This window comes from Mangifera indica, chromosome 1 (genome assembly GCF_011075055.1).
Source record: "Mangifera indica cultivar Alphonso chromosome 1, CATAS_Mindica_2.1, whole genome shotgun sequence".
Lineage (NCBI taxonomy): Eukaryota > Viridiplantae > Streptophyta > Magnoliopsida > Sapindales > Anacardiaceae > Mangifera > Mangifera indica.
Window position 1 is genome coordinate 9,287,886 of NC_058137.1, and position 17,925 is coordinate 9,305,810.

The 17,925-nt window shown below is 35.2% G+C and overlaps 3 protein-coding genes across 3 annotated transcripts; all 3 read left to right on the forward strand.

Annotated features, from left to right (window-relative positions):
• The first annotated feature begins 351 nt into the window (after nt 1-351).
• LOC123212244 (putative disease resistance RPP13-like protein 3) lies at nt 352-2,219 on the forward strand. The gene is made up of 3 exons (XM_044631365.1): nt 352-828; nt 936-1,529; nt 1,626-2,219. Exons 1-3 carry the CDS (start codon nt 352-354, stop codon nt 2,217-2,219), a joined length of 1,665 nt encoding a protein of 554 aa, XP_044487300.1.
• A 144-nt stretch (nt 2,220-2,363) lies between these two features.
• On the forward strand, nt 2,364-2,957 carry LOC123212335 (putative disease resistance RPP13-like protein 2). Its single transcript, XM_044631475.1, has one exon. The coding sequence runs from the start codon at nt 2,364-2,366 to the stop codon at nt 2,955-2,957; it is 594 nt and encodes a 197-aa protein (XP_044487410.1).
• Nucleotides 2,958-15,619: 12,662 nt separating this feature from the next.
• On the forward strand, nt 15,620-16,631 carry LOC123194055 (disease resistance protein RPP13-like). The gene has a single exon (XM_044607188.1). It carries the CDS (start codon nt 15,722-15,724, stop codon nt 16,412-16,414), a length of 693 nt encoding a protein of 230 aa, XP_044463123.1. The 5' UTR covers nt 15,620-15,721; the 3' UTR covers nt 16,415-16,631.
• Nucleotides 16,632-17,925: the final 1,294 nt, after the last annotated feature.

The following is a 17,925-nucleotide window of genomic DNA, read 5'->3' on the forward strand; positions in this document are numbered from 1 at the left end:
ACATAGTTAAAAAAAATTAGAAGTGAAACGAGAAAGATGCAGTAGAAGCAGAAAAGAGGAGAAGCAGGGGAAGAAGCAAATCCTCCAATTAATTTGGGTTACACTCAAGACTTTAATGCCACTCATTTGTTGCTTCTGTGGAAAACAACGCTCTTCATTTATTCCACCACTCTTCGTTTATTCCAGTCTTCAATTATTACTTTGATAGAAAATCACCCTTCATGCAACACGAGCAATATAATTTGTTTCCAAAAAAAAAGATTGATTATTAAGTCAGTCAATTCTTTCCAAAAAGAAACTCTCTTATCTTCCTTCAAGGGCACCAAACAAAGAAAAACAAGTTTGTGAAATATGGTGGATGCTGTAGTGACATTTGTGTTGAATAGGGTTGGGGACTATCTCATCAAAGAAGCAGCCTTGCTAAGTGGAGTGAGAGGTGAAGTGGAGTCACTCAAAAAAGAGTTAGAATGGATGAGCTGTTTCATGAAGGATGCTGAAGATAAACAAGTTGACAGCCCTTTGATAAGACAGTGGGTGTCTGACATCCGGGAAATTGCTTATGATTTTGAGGATGTCTTAGATGAATCCATGCTTCATGTCGGTGATAAAGATGAAGAAGGGGAGTCTCCAGAAGGAAAGCACGGACTCTTTAGTGCCATTAAGAAATGGGTCGCTAAATGTTCTCGCAAGGGGAGGGAGAAGGTAACTACGTACAATATTGGCAAGAAGATTGAATCTCTAAAAACGAGACTCAGTGATGTTTCTCGTAGATGTGAATTTTATGGCCTGAGAGACATCAATATCAAGAGGGATGAAGACAACCTTGCTGTCAGAAGAATGAAACAGCTTTGAAAAACCACCTCCATTTCCTTCGAAGAGAAAGTTGTTGGCTACGAGGATGACACCAACTGTTGGCTAAACTGCTTGCGAATAAGCGAAGGCGTCATGTGATCTCTATTTGGGGCACTGGTGGCTTGGGCAAAACAACCCTTGCTGGAAAACTTTACAAAAGTAGTGCAATCAAAGGAAATTTTGATTGTTGTGCTTGGGTTTCTGTATCTCAGCATTTCAACATCGAAGATCTTCTTCAAAGAATCATAAAATCTTTTGGGTTTTCAGCGGAGAAATTGGAGAGAATGAGTGAAGAAGATTTGGAGAGGTATGTTCATGAATCTTTGCAAGGGCGCAAATATTTGGTGGTAATTGATGATGTATGGCAGAAAGAAGCCTGGGCAAGCCTCAAAAGAGCCTTTCCAGACAATGAGAACGGTAGCAGATTAATTATTACTACTCGGATCAGAGATGTTGCAGAGCGTTCAGATGAAAGAACTTGTGTACATGAACTTCGTTTTTTAAAGCCAGATGAGAGTTGGCAGTTATTCTGCCAAAAGGCTTTTTCGAATTTAAATATAGATGAAGGACTGGAGAAGTTGGGAAGAGAGATGGTAGAAAAATGTCGTGGTCTACCACTTGCCATTGTTATATTAGGTGGCTTACTTTCAACAAAGAAACCACAAGAATGGAATTTGGTACATGATAATATTTGGCGGAATTTAATTAATGATTCCATTCAAATAACATATTTATTGGCTTTAAGCTTTAATGATTTACCTTATCAATTGAAGTTATGTTTTCTCTATTTAAGACATTTTCTAGAAGACCGTGTAATCATCACAGATAAACTGATTCGCCTGTGGGTGGCTGAGGGTTACATACCGCACAATAAAGAAATAATGGAAGATGTGGCTCGCAGTTACTTGAATGAGTTGATTAACAGGAGCCTTATTCAGAAAGAGAAAACGCGCCTGGGCAAGGTTGTCAAATGTCGGATTCATGATCTTTTGAGGGAATTAATGATTCAAAAGGCAACAGAGCTCAACTTTATTCAAACTTATGACGAAATGAAAAACTCAGCACCTCACTCTTCCATGCTGTCATGTCGGCGACAAGCTATTTACTCTGGGATGAAAGGGACCGCGTGGCTTCAACAGTGTAATCCGCTCTTGCGTTGTCTTTTATTCTTTGATCTCAATAAAGAACGCCCAACAATGTCGCAATTCGTATCAACTTTGTGCAAAACATTCAAGTTTCTAAGAGTGCTCGAGTTTGCGTATTTCCGGCGAAGATCAAGTTGGTCCTTACCCAAAGATATAGATAAGTTGATTCACTTGAAGTATTTGAGTTTGAGGGATACAGGGATTTACCATATTCCGGAATAGATTCTCAACTTGTCTCACCTGGAAACACTGGACTTACTCACTGATCTGTTCTTTGGTTTCAATCTACCAACTGAAATTTGCAAGCTGAAAAATTTGAGACATCTGACTGGAAACTGCACAAGGCAATATCTGCGGATAGACAATATGACAAATCTTCAAACTCTTAATCGTGTGGCAGATGACACTTGGACTAAAACAAATCATGAATCATTGGTTAATCTTCGAGAGCTACACCTATTTCTGTACCGTGAAAGCGAGAGGATGTTTACTTTCGTTTCTATTGCTAAACTGAAAAGCATTCAAATTTTATCAGTTGATTTATCAGATAATAATTTTTTTCCTGCATTGCAGCCGCTCTCTCACTGCCCACATCTCCGAGACTTAAGCTTAAGTGGGAAGATAAAGAACCTACCAGAAGATATGCATGTACTTTTGCCGAATGTTGAAAGCCTATCATTACGCAAGTCCAAACTCGTAGATGATCCGATGCCAGTATTGGGGAAGATGTTGAACCTGACAATACTTGAGCTAAGATATGATTGTCTTCGTGGAAAGAAGATGATGTGCAGGGCAAATACTTTTCCTCGGGTTGAAACATTAGATATTGAAACACATTATTTGGAGGAGTGGCAAGTAGAGGAAGGAGCTCGACCTGTGCTTACAGGTTTGGAGTTGATAAATTACAGCCAACAATTCCAACTTCCAGAAAGATTGAAATCAGTTGCACGCCTACATTGAAACAGATGCTTGTCAGAGGTATTGATAGTTCAATACACTCTTTGAGGTGATTGTTTGTGCTTGTACTCTGTTTTCTTCCAAATTTTATTCATCTCTCGCCCAGCATTTGAGTTTGAGCATTTCCATTTATTCAATAGCTTTTTGTTGTTTCCGTTTTGCACATGTAAGCCTCTTTACTTATCCAAGTGCCATAATACTTGTGGGTTGTGTATCTGCTTACTGAAGCTTTTTCTGCCTTCTCTATAATACTGTTTTTCAATTAATGTTCTCATTCAAAAGCATTATTTATGAAATAAACTTATTAAAATTTGATAGGAAGAGAACTACTTTATTATTTTTATTTTAGATTTATGCTATTAAAAATTGCTTGTGATCTAACACACTAATAGCGTAAAATAAAAGTAAGAGAAACAGAAAATCTGAAAAGGCCAAAAAAAAAAAAAACTTAATTTACTTTTCAGGAAATTGTACAATCCTAAAATATAAAATAGTTTGACAAAACCTACTTATTATATTTTATGTATGGTCTATAAATATTAAAAATCATAATAAAATGATTAGTATGAGGAAATGTGAAAAAAAACATGTATATTGACCGTATAAAAATAACATGATAAATTTATTTCTCACTAGAAATTTTCTTTTGAAAAAAACATACCATCGTCACTAGAATGGAATTTTGTGAGGTGGCCAAAAGACAGCTAACTTCACTTTGGGCTTGAATCTGAGCTTGGTTTTTGGTTTGGAAAGAGCATTCTATTGATGCGGTTTAGCGTGCCATGTGGGTTCTTTTTTCTTTAATTGCAAAATAAAAATAGGCTTATATCTAAGCCTAGAAGCATATAGGGTTGGTTTTGGGCTGAATTGGGTCTGTGTTCACTTCGGAGAAGACTAAGGTTTTCAAGAAATATTTCTCTGACCAAAGCCTTGATGAAAGATTGAGCCCGTACAAGATAATGACTGCGTCGAAGTGGTGTTGATTTTGATTCTGAAGTACACCCCTTTCACTTAAAACACGTACATTTGGTAGAGGAGGCTTAAGAATTATAAACAAGGTTTTATTCATCTTTCATGAGTTATTTTAGTGTTGAGATAGAATATATTGGAAACCTGAATTTCAATCAAGCTCTTCATAGAATGTAACTGCAACTAAAGGTGAATTAAAATTAAAAATTAAAGTGACTATACCAATGTTTAAATAACTAAGGTATGATGATCACAATTTGTCCTTTTAAAGTGAGTAGGGCTGAGCAGGTTCTACCTGAATTGATGAGTTACTCAGATTTTGATAGGATCCTACCCAAAACTTACTCAATCATAGGACTAGATACGAAGCGAGTTTATTTGGATTCAAAACAAGTTTTACTCGAACGAACTTGAGTCGACTTCCCTTAAATGAATTCAAATACGAATGCGAGTCTGAATTTTAAACAAAAAACAAACACGAGCCCAAACCTGAATATGGGTTGAGCGAGCCGAGCTTGGCTTGCAAGCCGCTCACTCAAATAAAAAAAAAAAATTTAACTTGGAATAAACGACACCATTTATTCCCTAAAATATGAGCCTGAAGTCGAGCTTCCAAACTTAAAATGTGAGCTCGAACACTAAAATTATGAAACGAACCAAACACAAATATGTATTTAACGAGCTCAATGAGTTTGAACTTGAACCCGAGCTTGGTTTTATCGAAAACAAGTCGGGCTCAGTTCGGTTGGTATCTTCCAACCCTCCTCAATCAACTTCAATTTCGGTTTTTGGTACCATCGATGGCTTATGACTTGCACACATTATGTTTAAACAGATACTTAATAGATTCTAATATAATCTGAGATGTGAGGTGCAAAGCAGCTTCATATCCTTTTGCCTCAGCAAAATCTAATTGAGTTGTATTTGAACATAAAAGTTAAATGAAAAAAACATGCAAATGAGATCAACTTGGAACAAAATTTAATAATAAAAAATTAAAAAAAGAGCATTTCTTAAAAGAAACAAATGTACATATAAATAAGTAAATCGGTATAGAAATAATGGAGAGACACGATAAAGTCGAACAAAAAGAAGAAGAACAAATACAAAAGCACTTTAAATAAATAAAAAATAAAAATAACTAGTTATCCATTGAGCCCTAAAATCCAAAACAATCAATTAAACTGACTGACCTAATTAATTGAGATCTGAAATTCCAAAAAAAAAAAAAGGAAAAAGAAAAGAAGAAGAGAGAGACATTTTTAGAAGCGCCAGTGGGTCCGAGTAGGGCTGGATTCGAGCCGAGCCGAGCTCGGGCTCGGCTCGCTTTATTTAGGGGCGGCTCAAGTTGAACTCGGCTCGGCTCGGCTCGATTTTCATATCAAAACGACATCGTTTTGTGTATATATATGGATCAAAATGACGTCGTTTTGTATAAAAAATTTTTTTAAAATTTTTTAAAAAATATGCCCTGCCAAGCCGAGCCAGCTCGAGCTCGATCGAGCTGAGTCGAGCCCGAGCTCGAGCTGGCTCAGCTCGAATCCAGCCCTAGGTCCGAGCCTAAAAGCTCTTTAATTTGAGGGTGTATGTGAAACCATACTCTTGGGATACTGGTTCAAGTGTATGAAAGGTTTGGTAAAAGTTGAATTTAAATTACTGGATCGGGTCATAAAAGATGTTTTTCTATGCATTGAGGATGAATAAGTGATGATATATATCTTATTTATATTTTTAAATTGTAATTATACATTGCGTAAATAAATTAATCTATAATATGGTAAAATATTTTTTATTGCATAATCACGATATTTCTCTGTCACAGATGAAAAATTATCAATAAAATATTCAGACACTGTTTTCCATTTTAATAATTAAAAGATGATTTTTATTATTTTTAATTTAAAAATAAGAAAATTGAAAATGAAATATACTTACAATAGGATGTTTCCGGGTATAAACCAAAATTAATAATTAATTGACAAACTAATTAACGAATTATTAATCTAAGATTTTCTAGGAACCTTGAAATACTTGTTGGTGGTTACAGCTCATTAGTTGGACTTATTCCTTTAAGACAGAAATGTGGGGCTTTAAACTAGCGAAATATATGAATAATTAAAGTTGAATTTCATTCTAGCGTTTTGTTTTAATGATCTTCAAAAACAAAGAGCTAGGAAGTAGCCAGCTCTTGTTTAATTAGGTTGATCCACTGTTTATTAATTCAATAATATCTCATAAGATAATGTTGAATATTGAATAATGATATTCAATTAAACTAGAGCTTAGGTTAACTAATATAAAAGTTGATGACTTCATGCTTGCATGAAGAAGCTGGCCAGCTAAGAAAAAGAAAGGCCAAATAACTTATACCCACGTCAAGTATGCTGTTATCTCAAGTTTTCCTTCATTAACGTTGAAAATCTTATTTACCCACCTATAGACGGTTAAAATTAACAAAATTCTAACCTCTTAAAATTTGATTTTTTTTTTTCCCCCAAACCCTAAAACTAACAATTTTCCCATAAACCAAGTTTTAAAAAATGACATTCCCCCCTAGGGTTTCGTTTTCAATTACCAATGCCAAATTCGGTGTCATCGCTAGCGACGAAACTTTCTCGACGCATCACCATGCTCTAGCAGTCCCTCTCCCTTCTTCTAAAATGTTGGCTGACGCAAATCTAACCTAGAAAGTTGAAGAGTGATCTCCTGATGAAGCTCTCAATCATTCCAAGTCAGATTTACATCGGCCAACATTCCAAAAAAGGGGAGAGAGACCACCCTAGCATGGTGATGCGTTGAGGAAGATTTGTTGCTAGTGATAACGTCAGATTTAGTGTCAGTAATTGAAAATTTAACCCTAAAGGGGAATGTCAATTTTTAAAACTTAGTCTAGGGGGAAATAGTTAGTTTTTAGGGTTTAGAGGGGAAAAAAAATTAAATTTTAATTTATTTTTAATATTATAGATAAAATGATGATTTTATCTTTGAAATCATTAATTTTAACTATTCATAAATAGATAAATAAGATTTTTAAAATTAATAAAAAAAACTTGAGATAATAATATACTTTAGGTGGGAATAAGTCCTTTGGCCAAAAGCAAAATATGACAAAGGAAATTTCGATTAATTTTCGTATGGTCAGATTAAATGGCGAGTAATATCTTAATTTAATGTGTGAAACCGTACTTCTTGGAAAACTGGTTCATAGGACTTGTCTTTTGCTGATTGAATTTACACAAATATATGTATGTATGTATGTATGTTTTCTTTTGTGATGTATAGAGAGTAATGTTGTCGAAAGTAAATTAACATTAAGGAGCCGTTTGGTTGAAATGTGTTAAAAATTATTTTGATAATCTATTTTTTATTATTTACATTACTTTGTTTGTTTGTCAGTAATAAATTATTACAGTAATCTTCTATTATCAATGTTATCGTGACAGATAATATAGGTGGTAACCTAATTATCACTTTTATCTTATGTATTAAAAAATTACCAAGATAATCTTGATTTATTATAATTATATTATTATTTATTAATTTTTTAAAACAAAAATAAATTTATTTTTAATTAATATAACAAATAATATAAAAAATATTTAAAAATAGTTATATTCAAGGATATTTAAGTAAAATAATTTACTAGTATTTTTTTATTATCGTTAACCAAATACATTAATTATTTACATCATCTATTTTTATCAAATTTTTTCAAACATAGTAATTATTTATACCTAATAATCTTCTCAGTAATCTATCTTTAAGGTAATTTCTCTATTTTGGTAATAAAATATTACTCAAATCAAAGGCCTCCTAAGAAAATTAAACGAGGGATATATAAGAACAAAATGAGATTATGTAAAATAAGCTTCTCTAAAACTGAAAATATCCCGAATTTTTTGGGCTAAAAACTCAGAATAAAAGAAGAAGCAAAGAGAAGGATTTAAGGATTTTTTTCAGCTTTGCTTGGTGAAATCTTTTCTCTAAAACAGAGAAACATAACACTTTCTTTTTTCAGAATATTTGGCATTTGGGCAGCAAGTGTTGTGAAATTACATATGAAATCGATACATATTACCGTTTAGCTACAACCACAATTAATGAAAGAGGACAAAGTTCCCAAAAAAGAACATCAAATCACTGTAAATCTAGTGGTGACAAAAACCACGAAAGGCTAAAATTCAAACATCACGCTGTAACAAAAGTCAAGGTTGGCAAAATATTCTCGCAAGTTGGCATGTGGCAACAAAAAAAAAGTAACAATGTTGCCCTATCTTTAAACTTGGAGAATTTAGACCAAAGTTTAATTTAAAGAACCAAATTATTTTATGAAACTTCAATTTATGAAAGAAAATAGGTTGATTATTTAAACTGAAAATTTGAATTCGTAATCCGATTCAACTTAAATTCTCAATATTTGGGCAACAAGTGCTGTAAAATTACTTATGAAGTGGATACCTCCCTACCACCGTTTAGTTACAACCACAATTAATTAAGGGGGACAAAATTCCCAAAAAAAAAAAAAAAACATGAAATCACTGTAAATCTAATGGTGGCAAGGGATATTAATTAAGGTAGGTATCAATTTTTTCGTATAAATCATTTAAGTAAATTTATAGCGATTTTAATTTTTAAGTAAATTTAATTTTGTTTTCAATAATACATATATCAGCTAATTACATCACCCTCTCGGTTAATTATGTTATATTCGATATAATTTTTTTGACAACCTTTTAGTGTATTCTATTTGGTAAGTTATGATTCGAAGAATCAAAAACTTATTCCAAAACTGATTAATTTATATTCTAATACAGATCAGAATGAAAAGCTGAATATACGTGAAAAGAATGGTGTAAGTGCAAGCAGGTGCGTGTGGGTGCGTAAGAGTACGTGCGGATGGGTAAAGGTGCGTATGTGTAAGGATATGCACTGGTGCTTAAGGGTGCGTGGGTACGAAAAAATGTACGCATCTACACGCATTATATATATAAAAAATATTTTTTAAATATTATATATATGTGTGTGTGTGTGTATGGGTGAGTAAAGATATGCGCATCTTTACACACCCACACGCACCCTTATGCACCCATACGTACCCATATGTACCTGCTTGTACTCGCATCATTCTTCGCACTTATATTTATCTTTTCATTTTGCACCCATATGTACCTGCTTGTACTCGCATAATTTTTCGCACTTATATTTATCTTTTCATTTTAATATGTATTAGAATAAAAATTGATTTCGAATAAGTTAATATGCTAAAAAGGTGCGTGTGGGTGCGTAAGAGTACGTGAGGATGGGTAAAGGTGCGTATGTGTAAGGATAAGCGTGGGTGCTTAAGGGTGCGCGGGTACGAAAAAATGTATGCATCTTCACGCATTATATATATAAAAAATAATTTTTAAATATTATTTATATTTATATATATAAAAAAGTGTGTATGGGTGAGTAAATATATGCGCATCTTTACACACCCACACGCACCCTTATGCACCCATACGTACCCATATGTACTTGCTTGTACTCGCATCATTCTTCGCACTTATATTTATCTTTTCATTTTGATATGTATTAGAATAAAAATTGATTTCAAATAAGTTAATATGCTAAAAAGATTGTTGAAAAAAAATTATATCGAATCTAATGTAATTAGTCGAGATGATGATGTAATTAGCTGAGAGAGATTATTAAAAACAAAATTAAATTTATTTAAAGAGATAAAGTAACTGTAAATTTACCTACAAAAATATAGGTGAAAAAATTAATGCGTATTTTAATTAATATCGCGGATGACAAAGACCACAAAAAATCTTCTGGGAAGATGATCGTCTTCCCAGATGAAGACGACAACTTCGTCTTCGTCTGGGAGGACGAAGAACTTCGTCTTTCTCGATGAAGTTCTTTGTCTTCCATCGCTTCTCTGACATCGATCATCTTCCATCGCTTCTCTGACGTCGATCGGACATCCAAATGGGAGGAGAGAGACCATCGAAAGGAGAGGATGCTTCGGGAGGGAGAGGTTGTCAGCAATGGAGTCGAAGATGACGTCGAAATTTTCAAAATGAAACCCTAGGGTGAAACTGTCATTTTTTAAAACTTAGGATGGAAGAAACTTTTAGTTTTTAAAGTTTAGGGGGCAAAAAAGAGATCAAATTTTAAGGGGTTAGGATTTCGTTAATTTTAACTGCTCATAGTGGATATTTGAGATTATCAAAGTTAAAAGGAAAAACTTGGGAACGCATCATACCTTGGGTGGGAAATAGTCCTTTAGCCTAAATAAAATCCAACCATGACGTTGGATGAAAAGTTTTCTTGATATTAGGTAAAGTGCCAGTGGTATCATTTTCTTCCTAGAAAATAATGTAATACTTTGGCAAAACATTCTCAGAAGTTGGCAAGTTACAACAAATATCCGTGTGGTCCCAAAAAAAAGAAAGGTAATAATGTTACCCTATGTTTAAATTTGAAGAATTTTAGACCAAGTTTAATCAAAGGGCCAAATTATTTTATGAAAGAAAATAGATTGATAATTTAAAGCCATCCATCTCTTTAGTGCTTGAAATAGAAAAACTCAAAAAAGAGTTCATTGCTGTTATCTTCCTTCAAGAGCCCAAAAAAAAAAAAAAATTCAGTTTGTGAAATATGGTGGATGTTGTAGTGTCATTTGCAGTGGAGAGGATTGGGGACTATCTCATCAAAGAAGCAGCCTTGTTAAGTGGAGTGAAAGATGAAGTGGAGTCACTGAGAAAAGAACTGGAATGGATGAATTGTTTCATAAAGGATGCTGAGGAGAAACAGGTTGACAACCCTTTGATAAAACAGTGGGTGTCTGACATCCGAGAAATTGCTTATGATTTTGAGGATGTCTTAGATGAATTCAAGCTCCAAGTCGATAAAAAAAATGAAGAAGGAGAGTCTTCAGAAAGAAAGCACGGACTCTTTACTGGCTTTAAGAAATCGGTTGCTAAATCTTCTCGCAAATACAATATAGGCAAGAAGATTGGATCTTGAGAAAATATTTCAAAGAGAATACAATGTTTTTGGAAGAGAAAGTTTTGTCTTTATTCACCAAGAAATCACACATATATATAGTATTACAGTCCTAGAAATTAGGAACTAATTTAGCACGTAGAAAACACTTATACAGGAAAGAAAATCTCTACCACCTAAATAAGCATGTAATTAGGAACTAATATTTTCTTGCTATACAAGACTATACAACTAATATACAGAGAATATTGCCCTTATTTTCTATTACCCCCCTTTAAGTTGGAGCATGCAGATTATGAGTGCCCAACTTGTGAAGAAGATGCTCAAATTGGCGACCACCCAATGCTTTAGTAAAAATGTCAACCAACTAAGAACCAATGGGAACATATGTTGGTTGGATCACACCACTATGAATCGCATCACGAACAAAATGACAATCGATCTCAATATGTTTAGTGCATTCATTAAACATGGGATTGGCGGCAATATGCAAAACTGCTTGACTGTCACAGCATAGTCGTACAAGAGTCAAATGATCTACACCAAGAGTCAATAATGGTCCTTGCAACCATTTTAATTCACAAGTAGTCATAGCCATAAATCGATATTCTGCTTCAGCCGATGATCGAGAAACAGTGTGTTGCTTCTTGGTCTTCCAGGATATTGGAGAACTACCTAGCTGAATATACCAACCAGTCAAAGAGCGACAAGTCAGAGGACAACTCGCCCAATCGGAGTCACACCAAGTAGAAAGATGCAAATCACTTTGCAATTTGAGCAAAATTCCTTGGCTAGGATTTCCTTTCAAGTAATGAACCACCCTTAAGGCAGCCTCCCAATGTTCTTTTTGAGGTTGTTGCATAAATTGAGCCAATGCATGCACACAATATGATAATTCAGGTTGAGTGATCGAAAGATAAATAAGTCAACCCACCAAACATCTGTAACTCTCTGGATCATGCAGAAAAACACCTGTGGCTAATGCCAAATTATGATTCTGTTCGATTGGAAAAGATACTGGTCTAGCTCCAAGTAAACCAACTTCTAAAATAATGTCCAAAGCATATTTTCGTTGACACAAATAAATTCCATCGGAACTGCGTGCAACTTCAATACCCAAAAAATACTTCAACACTCTCAAATCCTTCATATGAAAACAATTACTCAAATACTGCTTAAATATTTGAATAGTCGTATGATTATTACCTGACACAATAATGTCATCAACATAGACGAGGACATTGATTTGCACCTTGCTTTTTCGCAAAGTGAAAAGGGAATAATCAAAATAGGATTGTCTAAAGCCATATTCCTTTAAAACAAAAGTCAATTTTGCAAACCAACATCTAGGAGCCTGTCGTAGCCCATATAAAGACTTCTTCAAATGACATACCATTCCTGGTTTATGAGCGTAAAAGCCAAAGGGCATGCGTATGTACACCTCTTCTTGTAGATCTCATTGTAAAAATGTATTATGCACATCCATTTGCTGAAGTTCCTAATTTTTAGTTGCAGCTACTACAAGAAAAGTGCGAACTGTAACCATTTTTGCTACAGGTGCAAATATCTCATTGTAGTCGATTCCTTCAACTTGCCTATTTCCAAGAATAACCAATCGGGCTTTGTAACGTTCAATTGTTCCATCTGCATTATACTTGGTCCGAAACACCCATTTACATGTTATTGCTTACTTGTCGGGTGGTAATGGCTTTACAATCCATGTTCCATTATCTTCCAAAGCTTGTATTTCTTTCTTCATAGCATCTCTCCATCGTACATCTTTTACAGCTTCAGCAAAAGAATTAGGTTCAACACTTATAGTAATAGTTGCTAAGAAAGCACGGTGATGCATAGAGAATTTATCACAGTTCACATATTGTGTAATAGGATAAGGACTACATGAGGAATGCTGATGATCGAGTGAGTTTGCAGAAGGACTCATTACTTTCACGGTGTTTAAGACAAAGTCTCGTAACAAAACAGATCCACGTTCCTCTCTGTGACCACGACCAAGTAATACTTCAGATTGTTGATCTTGTTCAGTTTCGGTGATACCACCCCTCCTTGCTACAATCATATCTTGATTTTGGGCATTGCTGTTGGGCTCAGTCAAATCTTGATACTGCTCATCACTCTCATCATTTTTCTCTTGTTCAGGCATCCTATAGTGTTCCAACTTTTCTTCACCCAAACAATCTTCAACAACATTGTGACCAGTCTTCTCTTGTTTGTCATTGGTTTTATGTATATAAGGAAACTGATTTTCCACAAAGGACTACATCTCTTGAAACAAACAATTCACCAGTTTCCACATCATACATGCTCCATCCTTTCTTTCCAAAAAGGTATCCAACAAACACACATTTGCAGCTTCGACTAGCAAATTTATCTCATTTCCGTTGTTAGTTATGAGCATAAGCCAAACATCCAAACACTCAAACATTTTCATATGAAGGAGCTTGACCATACAAAAATTCATAAGGCGTTTTGCCTTTCAACAACATAGATAAAGTTCTATTAATTAAATATGCAGCTGTTAACACACATTCTCCCCAAAATTCAATGGGCAAGTTTGCTTGAAAACGACGTGCACGTGCCACATTAAGTATGTGTTGGTGTTTCCGTTCTACTCTTCCATTTTGTTGAGGGGTCCCAACACAAGAAGTTTGATGTATTATCCCATTCTTCACAAAGTAATCATTCAAACAAGTAAACTCAGTCCCATTATCACTCCACACTACTTTTACATTACCTTGAAATTGTCTTTGTATTAATGCAAAGAAATTACAAAGAGTTTGTCCTACTTCAGATTTATTTTGCAACAAATAAACCCACACACTTCTTGAATAATCATTAACTGTTGTCAAAAAATAATGTGCACCACAAAAGGTTTGAGTTTCATAAGGACCCCACAAATCACAATGAATCATTTCAAAAATACTAGACGCTTTATTATTGCTAGACATAAACTCTCCTCTATTTTGTTTTGCTCAAAAACAAACTTCACAACTGGCACATTTATCACTACTATTGTCAACAAATGGCAATAAACTAACAATCTTATTAGAAGGATGTCCTAACCTTTGATGCCAAATTTCAAAGATATCTTTCTGCACCGTCTTCAAAGCCTTAGTACACTTCACGCCTTCAATTCCCTGAAAGTAATAGAGCCCCTCGCGCTGCTCACCTGCACCAATCAGCATCTTCAAATTGTGGTCCTGTATTACACAAAATTTGTTAGTGAACAGAACTATGCAATTCATCTCTTCAATAAGCTGTGACACAGAAATCAAGTTACACTTCAAATTAGGAACATATAGAACATTGTTCAATTTTATATATTTATTTAACATCATAATTCCTTCCTTCTCAGCCATGGTTTCCTTCCTATCTGGCAATCCAATCGGGACAGGATGAGCATTTTTTATGTTGCTAATTAATTCAAGTCTTCCTGCCATATGATAAGAAGCTCTAGTGTCAATTATCAATTCCGTACCATTCAATCTTTCCTTCCTTTTGAGCATTCAAAAAATTAAGCAGTATGTTCCATTGCTCGCTACTTAGTCTGCTCAAACTTCCTTTATCTGTCTTGGTTGTCTTGCTTTCCTGTGATGTCACAATTGTTGCATTGGCTCTAATTGGTCCACCACATCCTCTACCACCTGAGGCTATAGATTATTTTGATCCTCCTTGTTCACGTCTTAATCCATGTCTGCTGCCTTTTGGCCTATCACCCCACCAATCTGGATAACCAATCAGCTGAAAACATAACTCAGCGTTGTGCCCCAGCTTGTCACAGTTTGTACGTACCATGGACTTATCTTTATTTCCAATTCATCCCTTTGAAGTCGATCCTGTTTGGATAGCAAAAGCCATGTGCTCACTTCACTACTCCTTTCCACAAGTTATATTATGAGCCCACTCTTCTTGAATCATTATAGCGTATGCTTGATTCAAACTTGGAAGTGGCTCGGTACTCAAAATATTGGAATGTACTGTTCCATAAACCGAATCGTCTAATCCCATTAAGAATTGATGCAACCTTTCTTCTTCACATTTCTTATCCAATTCTATACCAATATTACATTTGCAGTCTCCACATCTGCACACCGGGTTCTGCTCATAGTTTCCCAATTCTTCCTATATCATCTTCAATTTTCCATAATAATTCACTATAGTCATCCCTTGTTGTTTCCACTCCACCAATTCTGTTTTGAGCTTATGAATGCGTGGTCCATTCCCTACAGAAAATCTCTACTTAATATCATCCCAAAGATCCTTTGCGATTTCCATATATGTGATGGTTGATCGCAATGTCGGTTCTATTGTATTCAATATCCACGATAGCAGCATGGAGTTAACAGTCCACCAATCTTCTTGCTCTGAAGAATCTTCTGAAGGCTGCTTTACGAAACCATTAATGAACCCATACTTTTTCTTGGCTTGAAGCGCTGTCCTCATTGCTCTTGCCCATTCGTCATAATTTTCTCTGTTCAATTGAACCTGCATAATAATACCTGGATTATCATTTGCCGAAAGAAAGTATGGTGACATCGTCAATTTAGTTGAGGCGTCACTGTCCTCCTTTTTTTCACTATTTATGTTCCCACTCATGGCTCTGATACCATGAGAAAATATTTCAAAGAGAATACAATGTTTTTGGAAGAGAAATACAGAGAATATTTCCCATATTTTCTATTAGATCTCTGAAAAAGAAACTCAGTGATGTTTCTCGTAGACGTGAATTATATGGCCTGAGAGACATCAATATCAAGAGGGACGAAAACAGCCATGCTGTTAGAAGAATGAAACAGCTGAGAAGAATCACCTCCTTTTCCTTAGAAGTGAACGTAGTTGGTAACCAGGATGAGATCAAAAAACTGTTGGATAAACTGCTTGATAATGAACCAAGACGTTATGTGATCTCTATTTGGGGCACTGGTGGCTTGGGCAAAACAACCCTTGCAGGAAAACTTTACAAAAGCAGTGAAATTAAACAAAAATTTCATGATAGTGCTTGGGTTTCTGTATCTCAGCATTTCCAACTTGAAGATCTACTTCGAAAAATTATAAAATCTTTCGGTTTTTTCGTGAAGGAATTAGAGAGAATGAATGAAGAAGATTTGGAGAGGCATGTTCATAAATCTTGGCAAGGGCACAAATATTTGGTGGTAATTGATGATGTATGGAACAAAGAAGCATGGGCAAGCCTCAAAAGAGCCTTTCCAGACAATGAGAACTGTAGCAGAGTAATTATTACCACTCGCAGCAAAGATGTTGCAGAGCGTTCAGATGAAAGAACTTATGTACATGAACTTCGTTTTTTAAATTCAGATGAGAGTTGGCAGTTATTCTGTGATAAAGCTTTTCGGAATTCAAGTACAGAAGATAAAGGACTAGAGATGATGGGAAGAGAGATGGTAGAAAAATGTCACGGTCTACCACTTGCCATTGTTGTATTGGGTGGTTTACTTTCAACAAAGAAACCACAAGAGTGAAATTCGGCACGAAAAAACATTTGGAAAAAATTAAGTGATGATTCGATTCATATAACATATTTGTTGGCTTTAAGCTTTGATGATTTACCTTATCAATTGAAGTTATGTTTTCTCTATTTAAGTCAATTTCCAGAAGACTCTGAAATCGACACAGATAGGCTGATTCGCTTGTCGGAGGCTGAGGGTTTCATATCGCACAACGAAGAAATAATGGAAGATGTGGCTCGCAATTACTTGAATGAGTTGATAATAGGAGCCTCATCCAGAAAGAGAAAACGTTGTCGGGCAAGCTTGTAGCATGTCGAATTTATGATCTATTGAGGGAATTAACGATTCGAAAGGCAACAGAGCTCAACTTTATGCATACATATGATGGAATCGAAAACTCATCAGCTCACTCTTTCAGGCAATCATGTCAACGACAAGTTTACTCTTGGATGAAAGGGACCATGTGCCTTCCACAGTGTACTCCGGTCTTGCGTTCTCTTTTGTTGTCGGATCTCATTAATGAAGATCTAACACCGCAGAAATTCGTATCAACTTTCTGTAAAAAATTCAGGTTTCTAAGAGTGCTCGAGTTGGATAGTCTTCCGGTTTTTCCCTGGTCCATACCCAAGGATATAGGTAAGTTGATTCACTTGAAGTATTTGGGTTTTAGGGATTCAAGGATTTCCCATATTCCGGAATCGATTCTCAACTTGTCGAATCTAGAAACTCTAGTCATACGCGATAGTAGTGCAGTCTCTCTACCAACGAAAATTTGCAAGCTGAAAAATTTGAGGCATCTGATTGGAAACTTCAGACGGCAATATCTGTGGATAGACAATATGACAAATCTTCAAACTCTCAAATATGTAAATGGTGAAACTTTGACTAAAACAAATCTAGAAACATTGGTTAATCTTTGAGAGCTACACCTTTCTCTGAGATATGAAACAAAGTCGAACTTCACTTTTGATTCTATTGCCAGCCTGAAAAGCATTCAAATTTTATCAATTTATTTATCAGATGATCAATTCTTTTCTGCGTTGCAGCCGCTCTCTCATTGCCGAATTCTCTGAGACTTAACCTTAAGCAGGAAGATAGAGAAACTACCAGAAGATATGCATGTTCTTTTGCTGAATGTTGAAAGCCTATCATTACATGAGTCCAAACTTGTAGACGATCCGATGCCAGTGTTGGGGAAGATGTTGAACCTCGCAATACTAACGTTAGGCCATGATTGTTATCTTGGAAAGAAGATGGTGTGCACAGCAAGTAGTTTTCCTCGGGTTGAAATTTTAGATATTGATTGTAAATTGGAGGAGTGGCAAGCAGATGAGGGAGTTCTATCCGCGCTTACAAGTTTCTACTTGGGAATCTGCGAAGGACAATACCCACACCAAGTTCTAGAAAGACTGAAACATCCAATAACCATGTTTGAGGTGATTGTTTGTGTTTTTACTTTGTTTTCTTTCAAATTTTATTCATCTTTAGTCGCCTAGCTTTTGAGTTTGAACATTTGTATTTAT